This window comes from Sciurus carolinensis, chromosome 2 (genome assembly GCF_902686445.1).
Source record: "Sciurus carolinensis chromosome 2, mSciCar1.2, whole genome shotgun sequence".
In the NCBI taxonomy this organism is placed as follows: Eukaryota; Metazoa; Chordata; class Mammalia; order Rodentia; family Sciuridae; genus Sciurus; species Sciurus carolinensis.
In genome coordinates, this window is record NC_062214.1 from 45,705,272 (window position 1) to 45,729,820 (window position 24,549).

At 37.0% G+C, this 24,549-nt stretch overlaps 1 protein-coding gene across 3 annotated transcripts in view; it reads left to right on the forward strand.

The window, feature by feature from the left end:
• Window positions 1–2,216: 2,216 nt before the first annotated feature.
• The window catches only part of Kiz (kizuna centrosomal protein), a 128,982-nt gene continuing 106,649 nt past the window's right edge, over window positions 2,217–24,549 (forward strand). Inside the window, exons 1-4 of one of the 3 annotated variants that reach the window (XM_047540090.1) lie at window positions 2,217–2,408; window positions 7,564–7,626; window positions 9,582–9,744; window positions 18,268–18,360. In XM_047540090.1, coding sequence (XP_047396046.1) covers window positions 2,320–2,408; window positions 7,564–7,626; window positions 9,582–9,744; window positions 18,268–18,360 — 408 coding nt within the window. In that variant the 5' untranslated portion in view covers window positions 2,217–2,319. Of the gene's footprint in view, window positions 2,409–7,563; window positions 7,627–9,581; window positions 9,745–18,267; window positions 18,361–24,549 lie in introns of those variants that run through there. The other 2 variants (XM_047540089.1, XM_047540091.1) reach the window with 2 other exon arrangements.

Sequence of the window (24,549 nt, forward strand, 5' to 3'; positions counted from 1 at the left end):
GTTCAGGTAGGTTAAAAGCAGAGCTGCTGACAGTAATCAACTCTGATAATATAAAGGAACCGAAGAAAACTATTAAAAGAGATTGTTCCAGCAAATTAAATATTCAAAGTGAAGAACTCTGAATTATTAAAGTCTTCACCATTTAGAATGCATATTAACATAGGCATTTAACATATTTTCAATTTCAATTAAAATTTGCATTCTATTTATTATTGAATTACACTTAATTTTAGATTCTCCTAAAAATGGCCTAATAAATGACTATTATCATCCTAATACATGATACTAAATTTGTATCATCTGCTTCCTCTATGCTATTTGCTGAAAATAATTAAAATAGTTACATTGTTTGTGGATTCCACCTCCCATTAAATAGCTAATCTAAGTGGGGGTGGACCTAAATAAAATATCCTAAAAATGTAATGCATATTTTTTTTTTTAGCAAGGGTTATAGTAAAATTTGGTCACACTAAAATCAGTAAACAGTTGTATACTACTACTCAATTTGATACAATGATTTGATATAGCAACTAAATAAAAGTCACATTAGTGCTACCCTTAGACTTGGGCAAGAGGATCTTGCCCCTAGCTTCTGTATATTATTAGCCTGTTCTGACCCTCCTCTGGCCACTTATATGAACAAGGCAAGGAGGCCCCAGGGACAGGGGACATGCCCATCAGGAGCTCACACTCACATATCCCCTTGTAGGACACATTAGAGGTCTCCATTCCCTGACATGTCCTGCTTGAAGAGGCTACTTTTCAAGGCCTTCAAAAACCTCTTTCCTGGTTCACTGAAGTGAACTTCAACCGAAAGTTCACCCTTAGGTGAAGAGAAGGTTGGTATCTAGACATCTGGGATTTGTGGGTAGGTGGAGCGGGAAAGGCACACATATCTTTTCCCCTTTGTGAGATCCTTCATGGTGCAAGACTGACCCTGGGGTGGGAAATTAGGGAGGAGACTGGGTAAGGAGTCAGAGAACAAAATTCCATCCTGGATTTCCAGGTTCTTATGAGAGCATATTGGTCAAGGAATGAGAAGAGGTAATCTTTTACTTAGTTTGTAATCTTGATTTGTAACCATTCATATTTAGGCAGATAGTAGGAGGACCTCCATCCCTATTCTTGCTCTGGACCCCAGGAGTGTGAAAGGAAGGCTAGCTAAGTAACATAATTTTATATTGTTTACTGTTGAGTTCCATTGTTCTAATGATCAATTTACTAGCTTAAGTCACACCTTGCACATAAGTGAAATTAATGACTGAGAAAAGACACCAAAAGAAGTGAACAATAAGGGATTAAAGTTTTTTTTTTTTTCTGCTCTGTTTTAGAATTGGTTGCCTTTCTTCAGAAAGCTTTTGTCACGTTGGTGATGGGTGATGATAAAAGCCAATGCTTCCTATGTGCTGGGCCCTCTTATAAACAATAACATATTAACTAATCTAATATCAAATTAGTCTTACTGTTACAGCCTCCCCATTTTACTATGAGGAAACCTGGGCTTCAGTAGGGTAATCTGCAGGTGACCACAGCTGGGCAGTGGAAGAGATGTGAGTCCAGGCCCTTCTGGGTCCACAGCTTCTGCTGGAGGATTCTACAGGTTGTCCGGAATATTGTCCATCAGAGCTATGTCTGCACAAATAAATGTCTGTTTCCCAAGCAACTAGTTAACAACCTTCCCCTCTCCACCCATGAGCTACAGCACCTGAAGCATTAAACACATCCTTGGAGACAGCACGGATTTTCAAATAAGGGGCAGAACACAGCTGTTTAGTGTTTGGTGTTCTGTCCTTTGTGTGGCATACTGATTTGCTTTTAAGTGCTGGTAAGAAAACAAGCTTACCACAGTGCTTGGCACTCAGCAAATCCTGAAAAGAAAAGAGGGAGCGGAAAGGGAAGGAAGCAAGAGAATGCATTTTGTAAAATTAATAACAATTTGTGAGAAGTCTGAAGGATGAAGGCAAGTGAGACACAGTGGAGATGAGGGAAGGGCACCTAGTGCTCAAGGCCGCTTACCCAGCCACCTACACTTAGTTTCCGCCCGCCGGCCCAGAGGCCGCGGGCCCAACACTCACCACGCCCGCGCTTGCCTGGCTCTCTGAAGACCTTCGCCCCGCCTTTCCGCGACGTCCCGCCTTCGCCCGCCACGGCACCCCGCCCCGCCGGGCGTCTTGCCACGCCCTCCACGGCGCCCCGCCCCCTGCGGACGGCCTGGCCGCGTGTTTACCCGCAGTGCATGGTGGGGCGGTCTCCTTGGGCAACCGAGACCCACCGGCTGCCCAGCGGCGAGGCGGAGAGGGCGGGCGGAGAGGCGGCAACATGCACCGCGCCCCCGCCTCGTCCGCACCCCTGGCGAGCCCCGACTACTACGAGAGGGTGGGCCACCTCCAGCACGGGCTACGGGACAGGTAGGGGACCAGGGGCAAGGGCGGGGAGTGGGCCGCGCCTCTGAGGGTCTTCTGAATGCCCTGCCCTCCTCCGTTCTTTCCCATTTCCCCCTGCCTCACCTGGGCCGGGGTCCGCCTGCGACGCCCCACAAGCTCCGGGTGGAGGCTGGAGTTCAAAGTTTGCCAAAAATACCCCTTATGTTAGAGGTGCGCGCGCGAAGAAGGTGAGATTCCCCTCCCCCTACAGCAACTAAAGCCGGGTACCCAGCTTGAGGATGCGACCGCGTCTCTGGATTTGCCCAGAAGTGAGAGTGGGAGTTCTCCTGCCTGTCACTCTCCATCAAGTCTTATGAATTTCTCTAGCCCCCTCTACATGCCCCCTCCTCACTCTCTCTTCAAATTGTCATCCCACCTTGACAGCTGCACTGCATCAATGATGACAAGTCTAGGAACGCAGGCGGGAGAGAGAGAGAGTGTTTGTCAAACATATGGCCTATTCAAATGCTGGAGACTTTTTTGGGGAGTAGCTGACCTGGCTAGATATCCAGGAAAAGGATGAAATTTCCAGCAAGAGAAGTTCAGCTTCCAAAGGATTCCTGTTGCCTTTGATTAAGACATGAAAGATGAGAACCACTGAAAACAGCTAGATCTAAGAAGCATAAAGAGGGAAAATTATAAAGCAATTGACTATTAATAACCAAATGAAAGATAAGTTGTTGGAACTCTTATTTAGCTACTAAATTAATTGGAGTTAGAAATCTCATTAGTTGACAAGAAAGGAAATAGATTTTTGGATCTCTTGATAAACAAAACGTTTAATGAGTATTAAAAGTTACAAAATCATTCTAGTGAACAGGAGAGCTGTATATGTCACAATTCTAAAATGATAACAGTACAGTCATTACATGTAAGGTAAAGGCAGAAGTGATTTTGAAAAGGAATTGCATTCATCTTATGCTGGATTTAATTTTTGTCAATTACAGAGCATCTACAGCAGGCTTCCTTAATTGTCCTCATCATATTTTATCTTCTTTTGAACATCCTAGTTTCTCTCTAACATACTGCTATTCACCTACTCCAAAATCCTCTTCATCACCAAGTTAAAAAAAAAAAAAAAAACTCATTCCCTATAGAGCCTTCCTGGCCCAAATTCATTTTTTGTACCCTCAGCATTCCTATAGCACTCTCCATAGAGGCTTAAGTGGCTTGCTTTTTGCCTAGACTGAGAATTCTAGAGACACAGCAAGCATATCTAGCTGAATTTTCAGCTGACAGTAGAGTACCTGTGGTGAAGGAGGTCCTTGATAAATATTTGTTGTATTTGTTGAATTTCATACTCATCCAGCTATGTCTCGGAGTTGTGAATATCTTATATAGAACTGAGCAGCCACATATTGTGACTAAATAATGACCATTTTCCGACCAGTCAGGTAGAGTGGTTCCTATGATATTTCCAAGATAATCTTGAGTGTTTGCATATACCCAATAATTAAAAAACAAGATAATTTATTTCAGTACAGTATTACAGTATTTTTTTTAAACTTGATATCTCTTCTATTAGAAGAGTGGCTTAGTTATCCCAGGCCTTAAGTTATTTGTGCCTCTCAGCCAAAGATCTGATCTTAAAAATGTTACTGATTTAAATAGCATTCTTTCTGAACTAAGTTAATTGTGAATTATTTTTGCTTCCTATGCTAGGAACACCTGGCTGTTTGTAGTATTTATGGTACAATAACTGTGAAATGATTGCCCACTTTTTGTTTAACGCTTATTCCTTTAATTATTAAGGTGAGACTGTTGAAATTAAGAAATTCAAGTTAAATTTTATGTCTTTATTCACAGTTCTGGTTTTAGAGATTTGTTTACTTTTAATTCAGTACAGATCTCATTTTTCATTTTAAGAATCCATAACTAATTCTAATTAATGCACATTACACACAAGATAGAGGCAAATAACTTTAAATACATAGAAAGCTACAGTAAAAGCATGGAAATCCAAGTTCTAGTCCATGACCAGTTGTGAGATATTGAGCAGGTCATTTGGCCTTTCTGAACCTTGGTTCTACCCCAGAAATAAGGGAACTTGACTAATAAAGTCACAGATTTTTTTTCTACCAGAGTAATGAGTCTGAAAGTTTTTTTTTTTATTGAAAACTATAATTTTACAGAACAATACATAAAGAATATCATTGTTCATGTCCTATTTGAATGTTTGGGTATACCTTTTTTTAAAAACCAATCCCAATGACCACAGGATTCACTCTGTCGCAAAATTTCCCAAAATTCTAATCATTTCAAAGGTTGCAACCTAGGTAGTAGTCACAGATACTTAAAATCAGAAACTTCTGGTAAGTGGGAGTTTAAAAATAAGACAAAAACAAATGAACAGCAATAACAAAACACCTTTTATCCTTTCTTAGCCCTGTTAGAGGTGGTCAGTGAAATGTTAGCTTATCTAATAATCATGCCTTTCCCTTTAACTTCCATGTTTCAAGCCCAGGTCATCTTATCTGTATCCTCCCATAGATGGTATCTTATAGTCTGAATGTTTTCCTGTGTGTATATACTATTTTCTTTGCCGTGTGATAACAGTCAGTAATTGAATTTAGAAGAGTCTAATGGAGTGACTTGTTATAGTATGTATGGTGCATACAATCATGGTAGAAACATAAGTGGAATTGACTATTAGGATTATTGTAAGTAAAAACATCCTTTTAAAGGGCCCATTAACCAGTTCATTTCTTTTCAATGCCAATATTGATTCAAGGCGGCATATTGTAGTCTAGAAATTGACACAGATCTTAGTTGAATAAAGCTGAAAACGATGGAGAATTGTGTTGTTGAAGCAAAAACAGGATAATGGGTGACTTGAAAGGATGAAATTCAGCCATATAGGACCACCCAGCTGTATAAAACTTCATACATGAGGAAGGTGTATAGGGGACTGAAAACGTGGACTATGTAAGTATCCCAGAGCAGGATGTTTCAAGATTCTGAAGTAGAAACTTAGTATGTAGGAATTATAAGGTAATCCAACAACAGACCTTTCCCTGCCTTTTCATTGGATTAAGTATCCAGTTTTAAGTCTTACATCTGAAACAGATGTAAAGGACTTAGCATTCAGAGGTGCTGCAGCACAGATGAGGGAGTTAGAAAATGGGTCATTGATAAAATTAGTAACATTTTGCCTAAAATAGAGAACAAGAGGGTTTGATTTTGTTTTTTTAGTATATGAAATGTTCTGATAGAGTGTGACCAGCAGATGTGTGCATCTACTGAAGAGACAACAGGAACAAAAGTTTTGCTTTCATTATTACAAAGAACTTGCTGCTTGGGAGCAAGTCTTGGATTTTCAGAGACTGTGATCATTTTTCACTCAATGCCATAGATTAATTTTTTAGAATTACTTTAAAGTAAGTTCAGGTTACAGAAAAGTAGCAAATGTGGGACAGAGACCTCCAGTATTCCCCTTACCCAGATTCTTCAACTACTGTTTTATTACATTTTCTTTTTTTAAATTTATTTTTATGTAAACAAATGGGATACATCTTGTTTCTGTTTGTACATGAAGTAGAGGAATACCATTTGTTACATTTTCATTTCTCTGTCTACCTATCTGAAATCATTAGTCTTTTTGGAACCATTGACAGATAGGATACCCCATTACTCCTAAAATCTCTAGTGTGTATTTCCATAAAACAATGATACTTTTATATATAATCACCATACAACCCCCCCAACCAGTATTCATCCATAGAGTACCAATCCATAGATTACCAGCAGATTTTACCAGTGTTCCTGACAATGTACATTTTTCTTTTCCAGCCCAGGATTTTATCCAGAAACCCAGACTGCATTTTGTTTACCACCTCTCTTCAGCCTCCCCCAGTCTGAAATGATTCCTCAGTTTTTCACCTTTCAAGTTTTTGATAGTTTCATAGAGTTCAATATTTGTTCTAAAGAGTGACCCTCAAACTGAATCCCTCTAATGGCTCCTCATGAGCAGACTCCAGTCATGCATTCTTAGCAAGAATACCACAGAAGTGAAGCATTGCATCAGAGGCACAGAGTCATACATAGATGCACTTAAAAGTCTCTTTGTCCTACTAATTTAATAACAAATTGCCCATACTACCCATTCATTCTTTTTTTGTTATCATTGTTCTTTTTAGTTATACATGACAGTTCATTCTTCATGAACTAAGTATTCAATTGATTTATGAAATCTTTGAAGGGGGAAGAGTGACTAATAAAAATTTCTAATGCTGAATTTGTTTTCACAGTCTTTAGTTAATGTTAACTTAGGTTAGCAATTTGTATTCAGTTAGGTGAGATTGAAGCTCAGACTTTGGTGGTAGTTGGATGGAACCCTCTATGGCTGAACCTGCCAAGAACCCTTCTTAGGAATGAATTACTTCCCATTCATAGTTTTGTCCTCCAGCCTCTTGGTTTTGGCTACTATTGCCTTCTTTGCTGCCCGTTTTCTCTAACTTCTTTCCTAGGCTTTCTCCTTTAGCTCACAGCCAGCACTCACCTGAACATCACAGGTTGAGTCTTTATTAGTAGTGGCTGACAAGTAAGAGTGGACATTAGAAAATTATAAAAAGAAATTTCCTCAAATTTGAAGTGATTATATTAAGTGACTCATCAACTATGAGGCCAGATTTGTTTTTCAGAATCCTCTTCTAAACTCAGCTATTTGGCTGTGCTCCAGCTTGTCTGGTTGGGAGCAGAGGAAGCTACCAATCTACAGTCCACAATGGATTTGGAGAAGAATCATGTCCAGGCCTATGTTCAAATGCTGCTGACTTGGAGAAAACTGACCATATTTTATTTTATTGATTTATCTTCATTGTTGTCTGTCCTTCCCCTGGAATGTCATCTGCCTTAGGGCAGGACTTTTGGCTGACCATGTTAGTCTCGAGACTTAGAACAGTACCTAACTCAGCATAGGCATGCAAGAAATGCTTGTCAAATTAATGAAATTGCTTCTCAGCCTTTCCTTGGTGCATTTTTCCCCGACTTTGGAGAATCTTGTTTTTGCTTCATATTGGTGTCTATTTGTTTTTTAGTCTTTCAAAACCATGTGATTTTTGAAGGAGATCATAGTCTAAATTTGTCAGTTTATTACTTATCAATATAATAATTTATAAGGTGTTTTCTTTTTGTATAATAGTGAAAAGAAGAGGTTGGACCTGGAAAAGAAACTTTGTGAATATAATCAGTCCGATATATGCAGGTAAGAGATGCAGTGGTGACAGTTTTCAAGCCAGTTTTCATATGTTAATCATTTATGTCATAAATTCTGTAGTTGAAATATTTTTACCATTTTTGTGTATGTAGCATGTAATTATTTGAAGTAAATGCTGCAATTTAATATGATCACTATCAGTAAAATTATTTTACTCTTTTAGTATTTGTGTTATTTTAAGACCATTTTGCTTAAGTATTTTAATGTGAGATACAGTATATAGTCTTATCTTTTTGGTTACAATTTAAACATACTGAGCTTCCATAGTGATTAAGGCATATAACGATTATAGCCAATCTTTGAAGAAAATTGCCATAGGCAGGATTACCTGGTGTCTCATTTGTTTATGTATATATGAGAATGACTATTAAAAGTATTATAAGCAGTAGGTAACATGTATATGTGTATTTATATACATATACATGTAATATATGTTATGAATAGATTTTTAATATTCTTATTTTATTAAACTTCATCCTTAAGCCAAATGGATAGCATTGCCTCCTATATAATTCATATGAAGAATTTCAGCTTTTTGAGCTTTTCAACATGCTGTTGCCCCTGTCTGGAATGTTTTCTCTATATCTCTTCATTGTTGCTTTTCCTCAGTTTGGGTTAACTTTATTCATCTTTCAGGTCTTAGCTGAAAACTTATCTCCACTGGGAAGGCCTCCCTGCCCCTTTCAACTAGGTCAGATTGCTTGGTCTAAAAAGTTTCTTTAGTTTGCCTCATAGCATTTATTGCAATGTTTTTACTTATTTTTTTTTTTGTTTTCCTGTTGACTATAACTGGATATGTGAATGATTATATGGATAAATGGATTATTTACTTATGTAATCAGTTTTGAAGGTTAATGAATAGCAGAAGGCATGGTTACTATTGTACCTACTCCAGGTAGATTCTGAATACTACCACCAGCTTACTGAAGTTCTTGAGTATGAAAGACAATATGTCTGGTTCTACCTCCATTACTGTCATTTGTGTCAAAAATACATGGGCAGCAATAGAACCAGTCTTAAATTTTTTGTTCAGTAAGAAAAGTGGAGACAGCCAACCATAGCCAGAGCACAGCATTATTAGCCCTATAATTTCTTGAAAATTGTTGGCTTAGTGTTAGAAGATTAAGGTCTGTCATTAATTTTGGAAACCTCCAGCATCTTTGCAAATTTGTGTTTTGAGAATGAATTTGTTTGTGACTTTTTAAACTATTTTGCTTGGTGAAAGAATATTGAATAATTTTTTGAAGCAACAGCATAAATGCTGCACAACAGGCACTCTTACAGTTTAAATATTTGTGAAGTATTAAGAATCAGAATTGGCAGTGTTGGTACCATGAAGAGTAGGCTGTGCAACTTGAGCTATCCAGTATGTCTTTTGATATTAAACTTTGAATAAAAGTCACTAAAAGTTTTTTTCACAGTTTAAGTAGCTTTATAATCCCTATATTATTATAAAATATTTAAAAATATTGTAATGTCTAAAAATATTTTTTACATTATCTAAATGAAACTTTTCTGGTATTTCAAGATTTCTTAATTTTTTTGGATTGTGTTTATAGTTTGATTCTATTTCCATATGACCAAGTAATTTTCAAATTGTTTTATAAAAAATGTCAGTGGGCTGTGCATCTGAAAATGACCCATAGACACCACTCTTGAAATCACATTTAATTTTGAGAAATAAATCCATATAAATCTTTGACTGTTATCGTATACTCTTATATACATTTCTCAGGAGAGTTTTGCCATGATGTAGCCTACATGAAATCTTAGTGATATAATATTCATTTTTTCTAAAAAATATACACATTCTATCCTTTGGATCTTAATGTTTGGGTAAAATATCTTAGAGTTCATTTTTTCATTAACAATTTTGTTAAAGAATACTCTTCTGCTTAGGTTTGTCAGAGTCTAACTCCCTTGTTAAAAACTTTTTATTTCAGAGTTAAGCTGAAATATGTAAAACTGAAAAAATACCTGAAGGAAATATGTGACTCTGAAAAGAAGGCTCGTACTCGAAACCAAGAATATTTAAAGCGATTTGAGCGTGTTCAAGCTCATGTTGGACACTTTTCCACAAATACAGAGAAGCTTCAAAAACTGAAGGTGATATTTTGTTTTGTTTTTTTTGTTTTGTTTTTGGTACTGGGGATCAAACCCAGGGATGCTTAACCACTAAGCTACATCCCCAGCCCTTTTATTATTTTATTTTATTTTTTTATTTTGATACAGGGTTTTGCTAACTTATTTTGGGCCTCACTAAGTTGCTGAGGCTGACTTTGAACTTATAATCCTCCTATCTCAGCCTCCCGAGCCTCTGAGATTACAGATGTGCACCATTGCACTCAATTAAAAAATAAAAAATAAATAAATAATTACAAAATTTAAAAAAAGTTTTTTCATATTGGTGGCAGTCACTAATATTCAGTTGTTTGTGTATAAGACTAAGTATCAGCTTTTTTTTGTAAATTATCACATGACCAATATTGATCAGAAACCTTTAAGTTGCATTTTCTAATATTCCTATTATAGTTGAAGAATTAATGGAATATTTCAACACAGGCAAGATCTCTAGTCAGTACAAGGTATAGGGTCTGACGTGCTATTTATTGAAGGAATGATTGAATGTGAGCAGCATTAGGGTTTCCTTTAGAAATTGCTTCCTTCTTTAAAGAATCCTATTTATGTGGTCTGGGCTCCTTCAGGTTAAGCATGCACTGGGGTAGTCCTGAGGGGTAGAAAAGGCCCTGGGGGTTCTTTGATACTCCTGGGCTATGTGGTCCAGAGGGACTGCTTTCTGAGACCATCTCAGATTCTGGCACCTTATTCCCCTCTGGTACTTGACTTCCTGCTGCTCTACAAATTAAGCTAAGTGTGGCAGGCCAAGAAAGAGACATTCTTCGTTAGTATTTGCCCTGATTAGGTTTGTTGCCCAAATTAACCAAATAAACACTAGTTACAGGAAGAATTGGCTTGTGTATTGCCCTTTCTTTTTGCTCCACCAGTTTTTCCGTAGCTTAATTTTATTGCAGAAATTTCAGATACCCTGAAAAATTGTAAGAATTCTTATAATGAGCATTTATATGTTCTCTACTTAGATGCAACAGTTTAAGTAGTTTGCCGTGTTGCTTTTTGTGTGCCATTTTTATTTTTTTCCCTGAGCCATTGCAAGTCTGTTGCATATATCATGGCACTTTTCTCCTGAGCACATGAGTGTGGATCTCCTGAAAATAAAAGTTGACTCCTACATAATCATAATGCATTGTCATATCCAAGAAAATTAATAATTCCATAATATGATTTAATATACAGCTCACATTCAAATTTCCCCAGTTCTCTCAAAAAGTATCTTGTATTTCCAGACCATGAGCCCACTATTGTTTGTTGTATTGTGTTGTTATTGTCCTTTTTAAGTTTCTTTTAATCTGATTTCACCTCCTGTGGCCTACCATTCCTCCTTTTTTTCTTTTTGCATGACACTGGGTGTTTCGAAGGTAGGCTAACTGTTGACCATTGTGTATTTCCCCATTTTCCTGTAAATTGGAAATGTGGTTTAGACCAGCATTGCCCAAAAGAAATTTCTACAGATAGAAATGTTCTATATCTTTGCTAAAGCTAATACAATGGCTACTACTCATGTATGACTACTGAATCATTAAAATGTGAATTGTGACACTGAGGACTGTATTTTTATTTCTGTTAACTTTAATTAATTTAAATAGTCACAGACAATATTATACTTACCACAGGATCCCATCAGGAGGCCCATCATATAAGGTCCTACCTGAGTGATACTGACTTTGGTCCCCTGATTAAGGTAGTGATCTCTAAATGTCTTTATCGCAAGTTATCTTTGTTCCCCTTTCTAAGTAGTAAATTATTTACGGAATGATGTTTTGGCACCACTGGACTGTCATGTTCCTCACTAGACTTTACCTAGTGGTTTTGGGATCTGTTGATGAATCTTGCCTGAATCAATTATTACAGTGGAGATTGTGAAATGGTGATTTTTCTGTTTTATCTTCTGGTAGCTTACTTTCATCTGTAACAAAGAGCATTTTCTTCCCTACCCTACTTATTCTCTTTCTTTTTTTTTTAATATCACAGTGGACTTGTGAATTCTTATTTAGTCAGCACATTATCAATTACTGTAATTATTTTTTGTTGTTCCTGTTGTCCCAAACTTGGCCAGTGGGAGTCTATTTTAGGGTGCTGGGTATGGTACCAGGGCTTTGTGCATGCTAAGCTTGTGTTCTACCACTAAGCTATACCACTAGCATGGAGAGTCTCTTTAGATTGGCTCCTGTGTCCTTTTGACACAGCCCCTTTACTTCTGAGCCTTCTTTGCTTTGGATATAACAACATATTCCAAGTTTGCCTAATATTTTCTCTGCCTTAGAAATATATCTAGCCTTTTGCCCAAGGAGCTATGGTTGCTCTAAGCAGGGAATGGTGTTTAGCAACCAAGCTTGGAGGCTAACTATGCTCAGTCCTTAGCAAGTTTTGACTATAGCACTCCAATTTTGTCTCTTAGTAATATTCAAGTTTAATGTTTAAATTTCAAAAGCCACTTTTTGGAGATTTCACAGAGAAAATAAAAGTGGTAGACAAAGCAGGGAAGTTTGCCTTCCCAACAGAATACAGGACAGAGTAGAAAATATCCTCTTAAACTTTCATATTGAGACTTGTTTAAATATTGATTTCTCATTACAACCAAATGTGAATCAAGGAATTTCAAAGATCATCATTTGTGTGAATCAAGGAATTTCAAAGATCATCATTTGCAAATTTTTTATAGTGAGAATATTAGTTGTGAATCATAGGCTAGATAAAAAAAGAACATATATGATGAGCTACTAAAGGATATGGGCGTAGGACACAATTTTAAAGAAAAGAATGACAAATGATATTTATAGAAATATGAAAAGCTTTATTCATAAACATGGTTCAAAAATTGCATAAATTTTTTGAATTTTGGATAGCAAATGCCTTTTTAAAATGATTCTGCCAATGGCATAAAAGAGCAGATTATGTAGCTACAGTTGTGAAAGACATGAGTTCCACGAAGAACTGTTCTTTAGCCATCACCCTGATTCCAAAGCCAAGTGCTTATTGTGGATATCTATAAAACCAGACAGTGGTGTCAGCAACGCAGCCAGTGATACCATTAGTTCAGTAGGCTGGACACTAAGCAGAGGTTCAGAGAAGGGGATGTTGGTCCTTTGTGTCTTCTCATTTCTTTCTGCTGCTTTCTTTTGTGCCGGTGTCTGTTGATGACCTTAGATATGATGGAACCACTTGTCTCCTGTTAATGTTTCTGCACTCAGGTATCAGATCTTCACCTCCTTTGTTGACCAACCTCAGATAAATCTTAGGAGAATGGTGTCCATAGTGCATTGCCTACACACTTGAAATGCCAAAGGTATTTCCTCTTGAGTAGTGTACACTTAATGCAAATGAACTTCAAATGAGAATTTGAGAAAGTGAAACAAAATGAAGCAGTGTGGGAAAGGTGGGTATTTTGCCCAAATTATACTAAGATTTCTCCCTCTTTGAACCCTCCTTATTATATGTGTAATGTTAAAATATTTTAAAATGGGGTAAAAGCTGAAAAGAATTTCAACTGATTTTATGAATCATAATATGTTTTCTGAGGGCCCAAAATAATTTTTAGGGCTTGCTAAGGATATTGATCTTTTAAATAGTTTTAAGAATATTGTGTGACTGTGTTGCTACTTGTCAGACAGTTGAAGAGACTGAATAAACTCAATACAAGGTTGTAAATTTTAGTATTAATAGCGCTATATGAAGATTGCATTTTTCATTCCCTCATTCTGCCCCCAGCTCCCAGCAATAGCTGTTTTTGTAGAGGCGACCCCAGTTGGTCTTAAGTTGGAGCAGTTTTTCCCAGGTGCCCTTTGTCCTTGTCTTAGGTTGGGTTCTTCCTAGGTAAACCCTGATATAAGGATTTGACTCTAAGTTGTTTATTTGTCAGATGAAGGCACATTAGTAGGCAAATGGGGAAATGAGGGCACAGGGCGTGTTATTGAGCCAACTTCTGCAGTAGGCACTGAAGCTTAAGCATACAGGGAAACTCTTTGGCAAGTGGTTAGAAGCATTTGGGATATGTATACAGTGATTCCTGAGCAGCATGGATTGAGAACTGATAAGTGGAGGTACAGGTGGTAGGGAGCCAACTGTATGCTCCTGTGGGCAGAGCAGCCTCCCTGGGTTCTGAGGAGCCTTAGGCACAGAGACCCAAATACTGGAATTTGGAAACACCCAGAAAGCTCCCAGGGACATATGTACAGCATTGCCAACATGCACATAACTCCCCTCACAGCAGCAATGCCATGCATGGAGCTGGCATATCAGGGCATTCAAGGAGGGTCCCTATACTAGGTGAGAGTCATCACCTGGGTGTATCTCTCCTCTGCCTGAAGTGCTATGCCAGTATTTTCAGGACAAACCCCAGATGCTGGTCTCTGCCTGCATACAGCCCATCTAGCCTCAGTCTTACATATAGTTTCTCCCTCTCTCTCTCTCTCTCTCTCTCTCTCTCTGCCTCTCCCTGCCTCTCCCTGTTTCTCTCTCACACGCAAATATACAGATGTGTACATTTTTTCTACCCCATCTCTCACTGACCTGTCACCATCTATTTATTCCCATTTTTGTGTCTCCTTCTCATTTCTTTCCCCTTCCCTATTTCTGTCTCCTTGACTCTCCCTGTCCACAATTCCCCACCTCTTTCTCCCCTACATCCTCTAGCTTCTTCACCTTCATATCTTCCCACTCTTTCTCTACATATTTTATCCCCTGTACACATGTGTACTTGCTTTCTCTCATGTGCTTTCCCTCTAATATATAGATACTTACATACTCATACTTACTCTCATGCATCCTCAGTATTTTAAACCTGTTGAGCAATTTAGATTTCTTTGAAATTTTCACATTATCTTATAACCTTTTTCAACTAGAAGACCTTTCTCCCCTGACCTGCCTTAGGTCTGTGTCATAATTAGTAAGCACTTCCTTCATGGTATTATAATTATTTACATGTCTGTTTTCCCACTTCGATGTGAGTTCCTTGTCTTGTTATTTCAGTGCTCTCAAATGTCTGACCCAGAATATGGCATACAGTAAGCACTCAGTAAGCATTGAGATTCCCTCCTTGACTGAAAATTAATTCCACCATATTTTTTGTCTCCTTCTCTTATAAACCATGAACAGCTGTGAGAGAACTAATGTGGAATTGGTTATACCAAATGTTATACCTTCCCAGGAAGCATTTGTGCTATTTTAATAGCAGAGGCATCCTGAAAAGATGTCACTATTAAAAAATGTGATTCTCCTTGACAATTCTGTCATTAGATTATGTGTGCTGAAAGGGGATAAAATTAAAGAACAGTTCTCTTGAGCTCTCATTCAGACCCCATATCTTTTGCTTAAAGTTCACCATTTGGAAGGAAGCACATATATTGGTAAAAATAAAGGAAGAAAAAAACTGAATTATAGTCTCAGGTTTTGTATTCACCCAAGAATCAAATTTACTTAATTATACCCATTTCTTCAACTGTAATATGAGGAGGCAAAGCCACCTGATCTTAAATATCTGTTCAGTTCAACTATTTACGTTTCTATAATTGAGAATTAACTGTGCAATCCCAAAGACCAAGTGAAAAAGGAAGCTTGTGAAAAAAAGGTACTGGTGGCGCCATCAGGCAAACAGCAGTGTGACAGAAAAAACTGGAAGGAGGGAAAGTGAAAATATGGAAGAAGGAAGCATAAAGGAAAATGGGAGTATGATGCTCATGGAGAGGTATCTCAATGATCTGAAACATCTGCAAGAACTTTCTTCTCCTCTTCCCAGCTCATTGTTAACAGATTTTTGTGATTAAGCTGAAATAAATTGTGCAGTGAGGAACTGAATGGGAATATCCTCTTAACATTTAGGTGGGCAGCATCAAGCCAAAACCATAAAGCAATACAGTAATGAGAAGAGTGAGTTACCAGGTGGGCTAATTCTATGCTCTTGTGTTTATTAAAACAGATTTTATTTCCCAGGTTGGAGCAAAAATGAGGGCATTATCCTTAGAGAAACCAGGCAATGCTACTGGGGCATGAGTTGTTTATCCCATGAAGCAACAAATCTGACCATGAAAAGTCTAGGTCACATGGCAGGAAGGGAACAGGAATACATTCCAAACCCTGATGTATTGTGAAAACAGGAGAAACACAAGAGGGGCCTAATTGGAGAAGAAATTAGGAATGGAACACGAAAGACTGACAATTGTTGATGGAGGTGCAAATAAAGTCATGTACTCTGATTTTGCATCAGACGTTTTTAACTGGGAAAGTCTTAGCAAGATTCATCTACATAGTATTTTCCAAACTTAAAAAAAGCTGTAAAGTAGTAGAATCCTTTGTTTATAATGCAGTTAGAGGAAAATGGGACTTGGTAACCTCTGGGCCCCGTACAGCCTAGTTGAAAACTCCGTCTCTCCAGCTTTTAGAAGGCAGATTTCATTGTTAATAACCAAGTAAAAATAAAATAAATATGTAAAAATAAAAGGCAAAAAAGAGAACAAAGTACTTTTAGGTAGTTATGTGTCTTCCTGGTGGATGCAGAGTTACAGTTTTATCAATTTGTCAGTAGTACAACTCTGGTTTCAAAATGCATTGTACAGTTTTTCTGTGCACCAGTAATTTAGAAAAAGAGTAATCTATAGTTCAGTAAAATTTTCAGATATATTAAGAACAATCTAAATTGGGTTCTTTAAGATACTTTTCTTACTCTTTTCCTTGGTACTGGGAATTGAACTCAGTAATGCCCTCCTACTGAGCTTCATCCCAGCTGTCTTTAATTTTTATTTTGAGATGATCTCACTAAGTTGCCCAGGCTGGCTTTGAACTTGTGATCCTCCCGCCTCAGCTTCTGGGATAGCTAGGGTAGCTAGGATTTTAGGCATGCGCCAAAATACCCAACCTTTTTTTTTTTAAACTATTCTTTAGGAAGCCTTTATGCTATTATCACTTCTATTTTTCTTCAATATAATGAATTGAATAAAACTCATGTTTCCATAAGAAAATGTTCTGTCTTTGGAAGGTATGACTTAAATGATCCCATAATGACAATATCAGGTACAAAGCCCACTGATCTCAAAGAGCAAAAGGAAAATTTTGTAGACAAAAGAAAAAATTTTTGTTTAATTTCTAATTAGATATCATAATCCATTTCCTCTCCATTTTTAAGGATACTTTCCTTTGAAATTTGTAAAGTATACCTGTTTAAGACTCTTGAAGTTAAAACTAAACATCTCTAAATTCAAAGGAGTAGATGTTTTACAATGTAAATTGTATTTTCATAATTGCCTTTTTTCTTTACCTTTTATTGGTTTATTGTATAATTTGTACTGACCTTATAAAACTTCAGTTAAATATCTGTTTTATCTATTTAGATTATTACTGCCCTCTATCATGTTTTTTTTGTGTGTGTTTGTTTTTGTTTTTTTTGCGTTGCTGGGGATTGAACTCAGGGCCTTGTGCTTGCAAGGCAAGCACTCTACCAACTGAACTGTACCCCAGCCCCCTCTATCATGTTAATAGCATTTTGCTACAGAAAAAAATCCCTGTTATTTAAAATGGGACAGCATATAATATCTTTTAAAATATTTTGAGAAAAACAAATCAGTTTTGGCTATTATTGCCTATGCATTTTTTATGTGTCAAAACAAAGCTCGAGCCTATTTACCATTTTGACTGAGAACTGAAGAAATAGCTTTCTAATTTAATTATCTCATAGGTGTGTTTCTTAATTTTTTAAAAAATTTATTGGTTCTTTTTTATTATCATGTGTGTTTCTAATTACAGTGAATAACTGCCTTATTTAGAAAATAAGTCTGATAGTTATCTGTGGTGGACCACAACTAGTGACTTTTTTAAGTCTTTGATTACTAGTGTACTGAATCAAAGTGCTTTTTTTATGCCTCGCATTTAAGAAACGTCATTTGATGATCGAATCATTTTCATCAATTACAGTGTGGTAATGATGCAGATGTTCTTTATGTAGTTATTAGTACCAGAACAAACTTGATTCTTATGATACTGATGACCATCTACAGTATATTTCTAATCCTAGAAAATGGAATTTAAGTTGATGTCTAGCAAATAATATGCATAATTGTTGTGATCATTAGGACTGTGATATGATGTAGATATCATGTAGATAAAAATCAGTATGATTTTTTTTCCCCTTTAAGATATAACTTTTCAAACACCGCACTGTCAAATGTTTTACTTTCATAATCAATAACTAGATTTTCATGATAGCATAATGAAGTATCAAGCTGTTAAATATATCAAGATTTTATCCCCTAAATAGATTTTAAAAACTAAGTAAAACTGCATTAAACCTTGTTTTATTTAAAAATATATGTAACATTTTATTGAATTCAACTTTTGGTGTATGTTACTTTTGAAATTATCTATTTTCTAAGAGATGTTGAATTTTTTGACAGCTTCAGCCTTTACTTTTTACTTCCCTGTTCTTTTATGTTGTTAAGACTGCAAGATATGAATAAGTTGTTGTTAATAATATCCAGCACAAAATCAATCTTTGTTTTTATTCAGATTGAATATGAGTCTCAAATTAAGAAGATGCAGCTACTCTCAAAAGATAGCCTGGGAATAAAGGGTGAACTGAAAGATGAAGACAGAGGAAAGGTAATAAATTAAAATGATAAAATTTCTGTTTGTAGATGATTTCGAGAATGTTCATATTTAAGATGTTATTTTAAATAAATAAGATCTTTTTTATTAAACTTTAAGTCATTAAAGATTTTTGCTTATATCATGTTGCTCTAATGTCTAATTTAATTACATGGGCTGAAAGGCAGTCACTTTGGGGTTAAGAATTAGATTCCCAAGAAAACCTCAGTGTTGTTAGTAAGTAAAATTGTGTTTTTCTAAATAATGCTTTGTAGCTACTTTTTTCTATTTGAGAAATGTTTTAAATGAAAATGTGGCATTTTGATTCTTTCCTTTGTGTATATAATTTTGTACATTTTAACCTTCTCACAGAGGAAGTGGCAAGAAAAGATTGCATATCTAAGCAATAGACAAAAAGACCGGCGAGGAATACTTAAATAAATTCTGCTATGTATCTGCCATAATGCAGGCTTCTAATCCTCCTGCCTATCTCCATATAAATGATTCTGTTCAAGACCATAGATGTTTTCTTCACTAAAAGCAGTAAAGCTCTTTTAGATGAAATGTCTAAAAACATCTTGTAATAACTTGGAGCATGCTGGCAAGAGTAGTCACTTGTGACTATATGTGAAACCCCCTCAGCCAGTCGATATTGTAATAAGCAAAAATGGTAGCATCACTCCATTATTCAGAAAAGCCAACAGCGTGCTTGTTCCTTAGGCTGCAGCATTCATTAAGAAAAGCTTACTGGGCTGAAAGCTGGAAACAGATGATAACGGGATATGATTTTCATATTTAATGCTTTCCTTGGAAGAGTATGTGTGCTACAGATTGATAGAAGAATCAACTGCTACTTTACTAAAAGACTTTCAGGTTTGCCCTATAGCTACCGATGGAATCATTCAGCCAAGAAATTAACTTTTTCTCCTTTTACCTGCTTTATATATCTGCTAAGCAGGCTGCCTGGCTGCCAGTGAATGTTATTATGCAGTTAACTGTTTGGTATTTAAGACTCTTATCAGAAAAGAAACAGAGGCCACACTATTTTGTTTTTATAGTAGGAGGAAGGTTTTAGTTTTTCTTTCTTCCGTGCATTAGCAGCATTAATCTGAGTTTATAGGAAGTTTTAGTTTTCTTTTCCCATAGATTAAAAAGTTAAAAAAACCTAGAATTTAGGGCATTCTTTAAACTGTAAGATACAAAATACCAAGCTCCAGCAACCTTGACCTATATAAAAAGGCCTTTAATGATAAATGATTTATATGCCATTAGATGTAGGCCAAATGTGGTGTGATGTGATAGACTTCTAAACCATTCAGGCAGTTTTCCTGTTTGACATTCAGTCATGAAATAATTGACATGTTTTTAATCTACAAACCAGCATGTTCTTTCTATGCCATTCCTGATAGACACATTCTTAGTATGGCAGTGTCAATGGTACTTAAGTAATGTGGGAGACTTTTTCTATTTGCACTACTGATTCCCTACCTTGCACAAAGTTATGGAGTTGTCTTTTAAATTATATTTAAACAGACAACAGACATAGTGCTGATAACTCCATAAAATGTTTAATAACTAGAATAGAAGTTTTTTCCTTTATATTGAAAGTTATCATCTTTGATTATTTAATCTTGGACTATTTGACTGTAAGAATCAATCAGGTAACATTTTGAGAAATTTATATCTTGCCTTTTCCAATTTTCCATTGATGTTCAGTCAATTAAAAGGTAAATACATTGCAACAAAATCATGACTTAGTCAATCCTTACTATATGCTAATTCCAAGATTCTTTAGAATATGAGTTATGTTGTATTTTTATTGGAAATTCAAGCTCTTTTTCTTTTGGTAGTCATATGAATTATCCTCTGAGTTCAGTGTGGTCTCCAGGGACTTACCTAATGCACATACAATCTCACTGATTGAATTCAGTATATAGTTGTTGAGCAACTGTTCTGTTTGAGAAGCCACAGTAGGCCCCTCTATAAATGTCAAAACTCTTGCTTGCAAGAGTTGGTGCTTTCTCACAAGGCAATACTCTTTCTAAGGCACAGGATAGTGTGTGATAAGTGAAAATTACAGGGAACAGGCATGAGCTACATGGAGAAAGGTGAAACTACTCTCTCTGCAGTGAGTAACTCAAGCCTTGGTTGAGGGGTTGGTATTTGAGCAAGAATTGAAGGATGAGTAGAGCAATGCCAGTGGAAGTGTGTAGATACTCTAGGAGTAGGAGATATTTTAAGTAAAGGAGTAGAAGCAGGAATGACTGGAGAGTAGTTGTCCAGTCTGGCTGAAATCTAAAGAGCTTGTGGAGATAATGGACAGATAAATCTTGAGACTTGGTACCTGGAACTAAGGCCCCTGGCTCAGGCACTAGAATTATCATTGTGCCTGTGGATGTGTGTGTGTTGGGGCAGATGAAGGAAGGAATTGTGAGCACAGTGATTTCATCATGTGGACTGCAGCTGAAGGAAGATTGAGGTTGGCAGTACAGTGCAGTATGAACCTGGGGAAGGACTGCATGGAGCTGAGGAAATCAGGAACAGTGAGAACATGAGGAACTAACCAAGGGCCTGGATTCTGGGTGGTTGTTGCAGAGGAAAGCACTAATAAAGGGAAAGGCTCTATCAAATTAGTGATGATTCTGAGTCATAAAAAGATAGTTTTAAAAATTCAACAATAAGTAGTGTCTTGCATGCCGGGAAAAATCATCAATTAGTGGTTGTCAGTTTTTTAAATGTAAAACTCTGACTGAGTTTTGTTGTAATGTGACATTCATTGTTTATCTGCATCCAGTGGCTACTCTTAAGAGTTGTGAATTCTCTTAAAAGGGTGAATAACTAGTCTAGGGAGCTGGGGAGATAGCTCAGTCGGTAGAGTGCTTGCCTTGTAAGTACAAGGCCCTGGGTTCGATCCCCAGCTCCCCCCCCAAAAAAAAAATAACTAGTCTATTCATCCCCTGAGTTTATTTCCACTCTTATAAATTTTTTTTTGTCCTTTTCAGTTATACATGACAGTAGAATGTATTTTGACATATCACAAATACATGAAGTAAGTATAACTTCCCATTTTTGTGGTTGTACATGATGTGGAGTTACACTGATCATGTATTCATATATGAAGATAGGAAAGTCATGTACAATTCATTTTACTGTTTTTTCCATTCCCCCTCCCTTCCCTTCATTTCCCTTTGTTCACTCTTAATTTAGTTAAAAACTTGAAAAAATAGTGAAAAGACTAAGTCACGGCCTCATTTGAATCCTCACAGATTTAACTATAATTTAATAATCCTTTCCTCTATTATATATTGTCAATTTTTATTTTGGGATAACCTTTAATTCTGTTTGTCTCTGGGCATGTTCTGATTGTTGAGTTTTTTGGATGAGCAGTGATTAGAGAATATATATAAAAATACATTGAAATGTTATGTTCTCATGGCCTTTTCAAATGAGAGTATAAATTTTCTATTGTGCTGTGAAAAATATTCTATTAGAAGTGAACTGATGATACTCTGTCAGGGTTGGAGAACAGTGCAGGATCAGGGAATCTTTCACAGGACTAAAGTCTCCTTGGGGAGTGTCCCCTCCATTATTGTAATCCTACCTACAGAGATTACAGGGAGAATGGCTATGCAGATTTTTACTTCTGATACCAGTACAAGCAAGGTTAATAGCCATTGTACTTTTCTGTGTGCCAGGTGCTGCATTCACATTTTCTGTGCATCAAATCTAACCCTTTCAACAATCCTGAAAGTAGATGCTATAGTTATTCTCATTTCATAAGGCTCGGAAAGGTTAGTTAACTTGCCCAAGGCTACACAGCTTAGCAGAGCAAAAATCAAATCCAGAACATCTGGCTTCAGTGTTTGTGCTATTAGCCATCTTGCCACAATGTCTTCAAGGTAGTATGAGGGAAATGTTTTCCAAAGTTTGGAGAAATTCCTATTGTGATAAAAACAATTTTAGGTGCTGCATTTTAACCTAACCATGGGAGGGAATGAAATTGACTCCCTTGGTGCTGTAAGATTCCATTTGAATCAGATGAACCGTGGCAAGCAGACTGCCCATCTCTAAACTGCCCACGTTTGCAATAAGAGGAGCATCCATCTAAGTTGACCCTGTCAAGCAGAAGAAGTACCTTCAGCTCAACTGAAGAACTTGAAGGAAGAAAGCCTGAATAGCCACCAGAAACAGATGTGTGCCTGCTGTGCAGGGATGAGCCATGCAGTAACTTTAGCCATGGATTTTAACTTGTCAGTAGAGTTGACTGAGCTATAACCAGGATTAGTCCTACTGCAGGAAAGGCATCAGACAGAAGGTGACACCCCAGTGTTAGATGGCGAGAAGCATTCTTCCATTCCTAATGGATCAGACTGCCTCTCTCAGGATCTGAGCACTATATATAAGATCAGGGCAGCCACTGTAGGGCCAGGGCCATTGCCTAGGGATGGAGGAACAGACACCTTTGTGTAAATATCAAGATAGATACCTGACTGATATAAATATCATTCATTGCAAAGGATAAAGATATCCTTAAACTGTACTGAAGTGTCCCCATTTAAAAAGCAATGACTTAGGTTGGAAGGTTGGAATTCCCTGAAAGTAGATCCCAAGACAAGAATTTGAGTGCAAGTAGTTTTTTTAGGAGGTGATCCCAGTAAGTACATACAGTGGAGGAGGGAGGAAAGTTGACACCAGGAAGGGAAAGCAGCCAGTGAGAGTTTGTGATTGAGTAGATTACCAGTCTGAGTACCTGACACGCAGACCCACTGGGGAACCTTGGAAGACTGTATAGAATGTGTTCCAGAAGTATCCTATCTATGAGGAAGGGAAGAAAGTTGTTTCCCTTGTAACTCAACCACCAGGTGATGCATCTGGCTCCACTACCAGCTGCTTCATGGCTACTGACAAAAGTGCTCAGGACAAGAGACACAGATGCTTGCAGGACACTGGGCATGTATTATAATGATGAGGGGCCAGGAATATGGGCCAGTCCCTCTCACACCTGCAGTGGGAAATAACTGAGTGGAGGAGGTAGAGATGAATTATTAGAATTAATCTATACAAGGCCAGTTTCTTGTGCTGCCCTCACAAACAGCCTCCTTGAATCATTGCTCAATTTTGAACAATACTAAAGCTCCCAAGTAAAGTTCTGAGCTGCTGCCTTCATGGGGATGGCAACCCTCAGCCCTCAAAGTTATGACTGTATTTGATTTTGAGCCATGACAAGAAAAAAGGGTATTCTTTTTTGTATTCAGCAAGATGTCTTCTACATTAATAGCATTTTTATTTGTATGTTTCTATTCAGAAAAAAGTGAAAAATTAAACTGAATTACACACATTGTTCCTCAAGTCCTTGCCTTAAAACTAGATGCAACCTTTTTTCTGGGAGAGAGTAGAAAATGTTTTTCTTGAAGTTCTCTAGATCGTGAGCAGCTGCAGGGCAGGGCAGGGCCTGGGCTGTTTCACCACTGCACCAACATGACCTACCAATTTGAAAGGAAGAGGAACTGAGAACTGTTTTCTTTGAACAAAGTTTGTGGTTTCAGTGGAACTAGAGAATAAATGAAGTTTGGACTCTTTTTACCTTGGTTCCTTTTGGGGATACCTTCCAAGTGGCTGTTGGGGAGTGTGACTCAAATGAGCAGGTAATATTTATATCAGTCTTCCTTTGTTTTGAGATATATATATCTCAAATATATATATATATATATATATATATATATATATTCCCTACAACAGTACCTAAATATGTATACCTGTATATATTATACATATATGTATATATACCTGTATATATATGTGTATATATTCTCTACAACAGTACCTGTATATATATACCTCCACGTCTATTCCAACAACTTTACAAAATATATACTATTTTAATACTCATTTTACAGATTAGGAAATGGGTGCTCAATGAAGTTAAGCAACTTGTCCCTAAGTCACACAACTGGTAAGTGGTAGAGTTAGCATTCAGATTTCAGCAAACTGGTTTGGAGGCTTTTGTTGTTGTTTATTTGTTTTCTACTTTTTGTCTTTTAAAAAAGTTTTTGTTTTGGTCCATGGCCTTAATTAATAAATTTGTTGGGGCCGGGGATGTCATGTGGTGGCAGAGTACTTGCCTTGCACACGCAGGCCCTGGATTCAAGCCCCAGCACCACAAAACAAACAAACAAACATCAACCCACTTTTCAGTTACTGGTT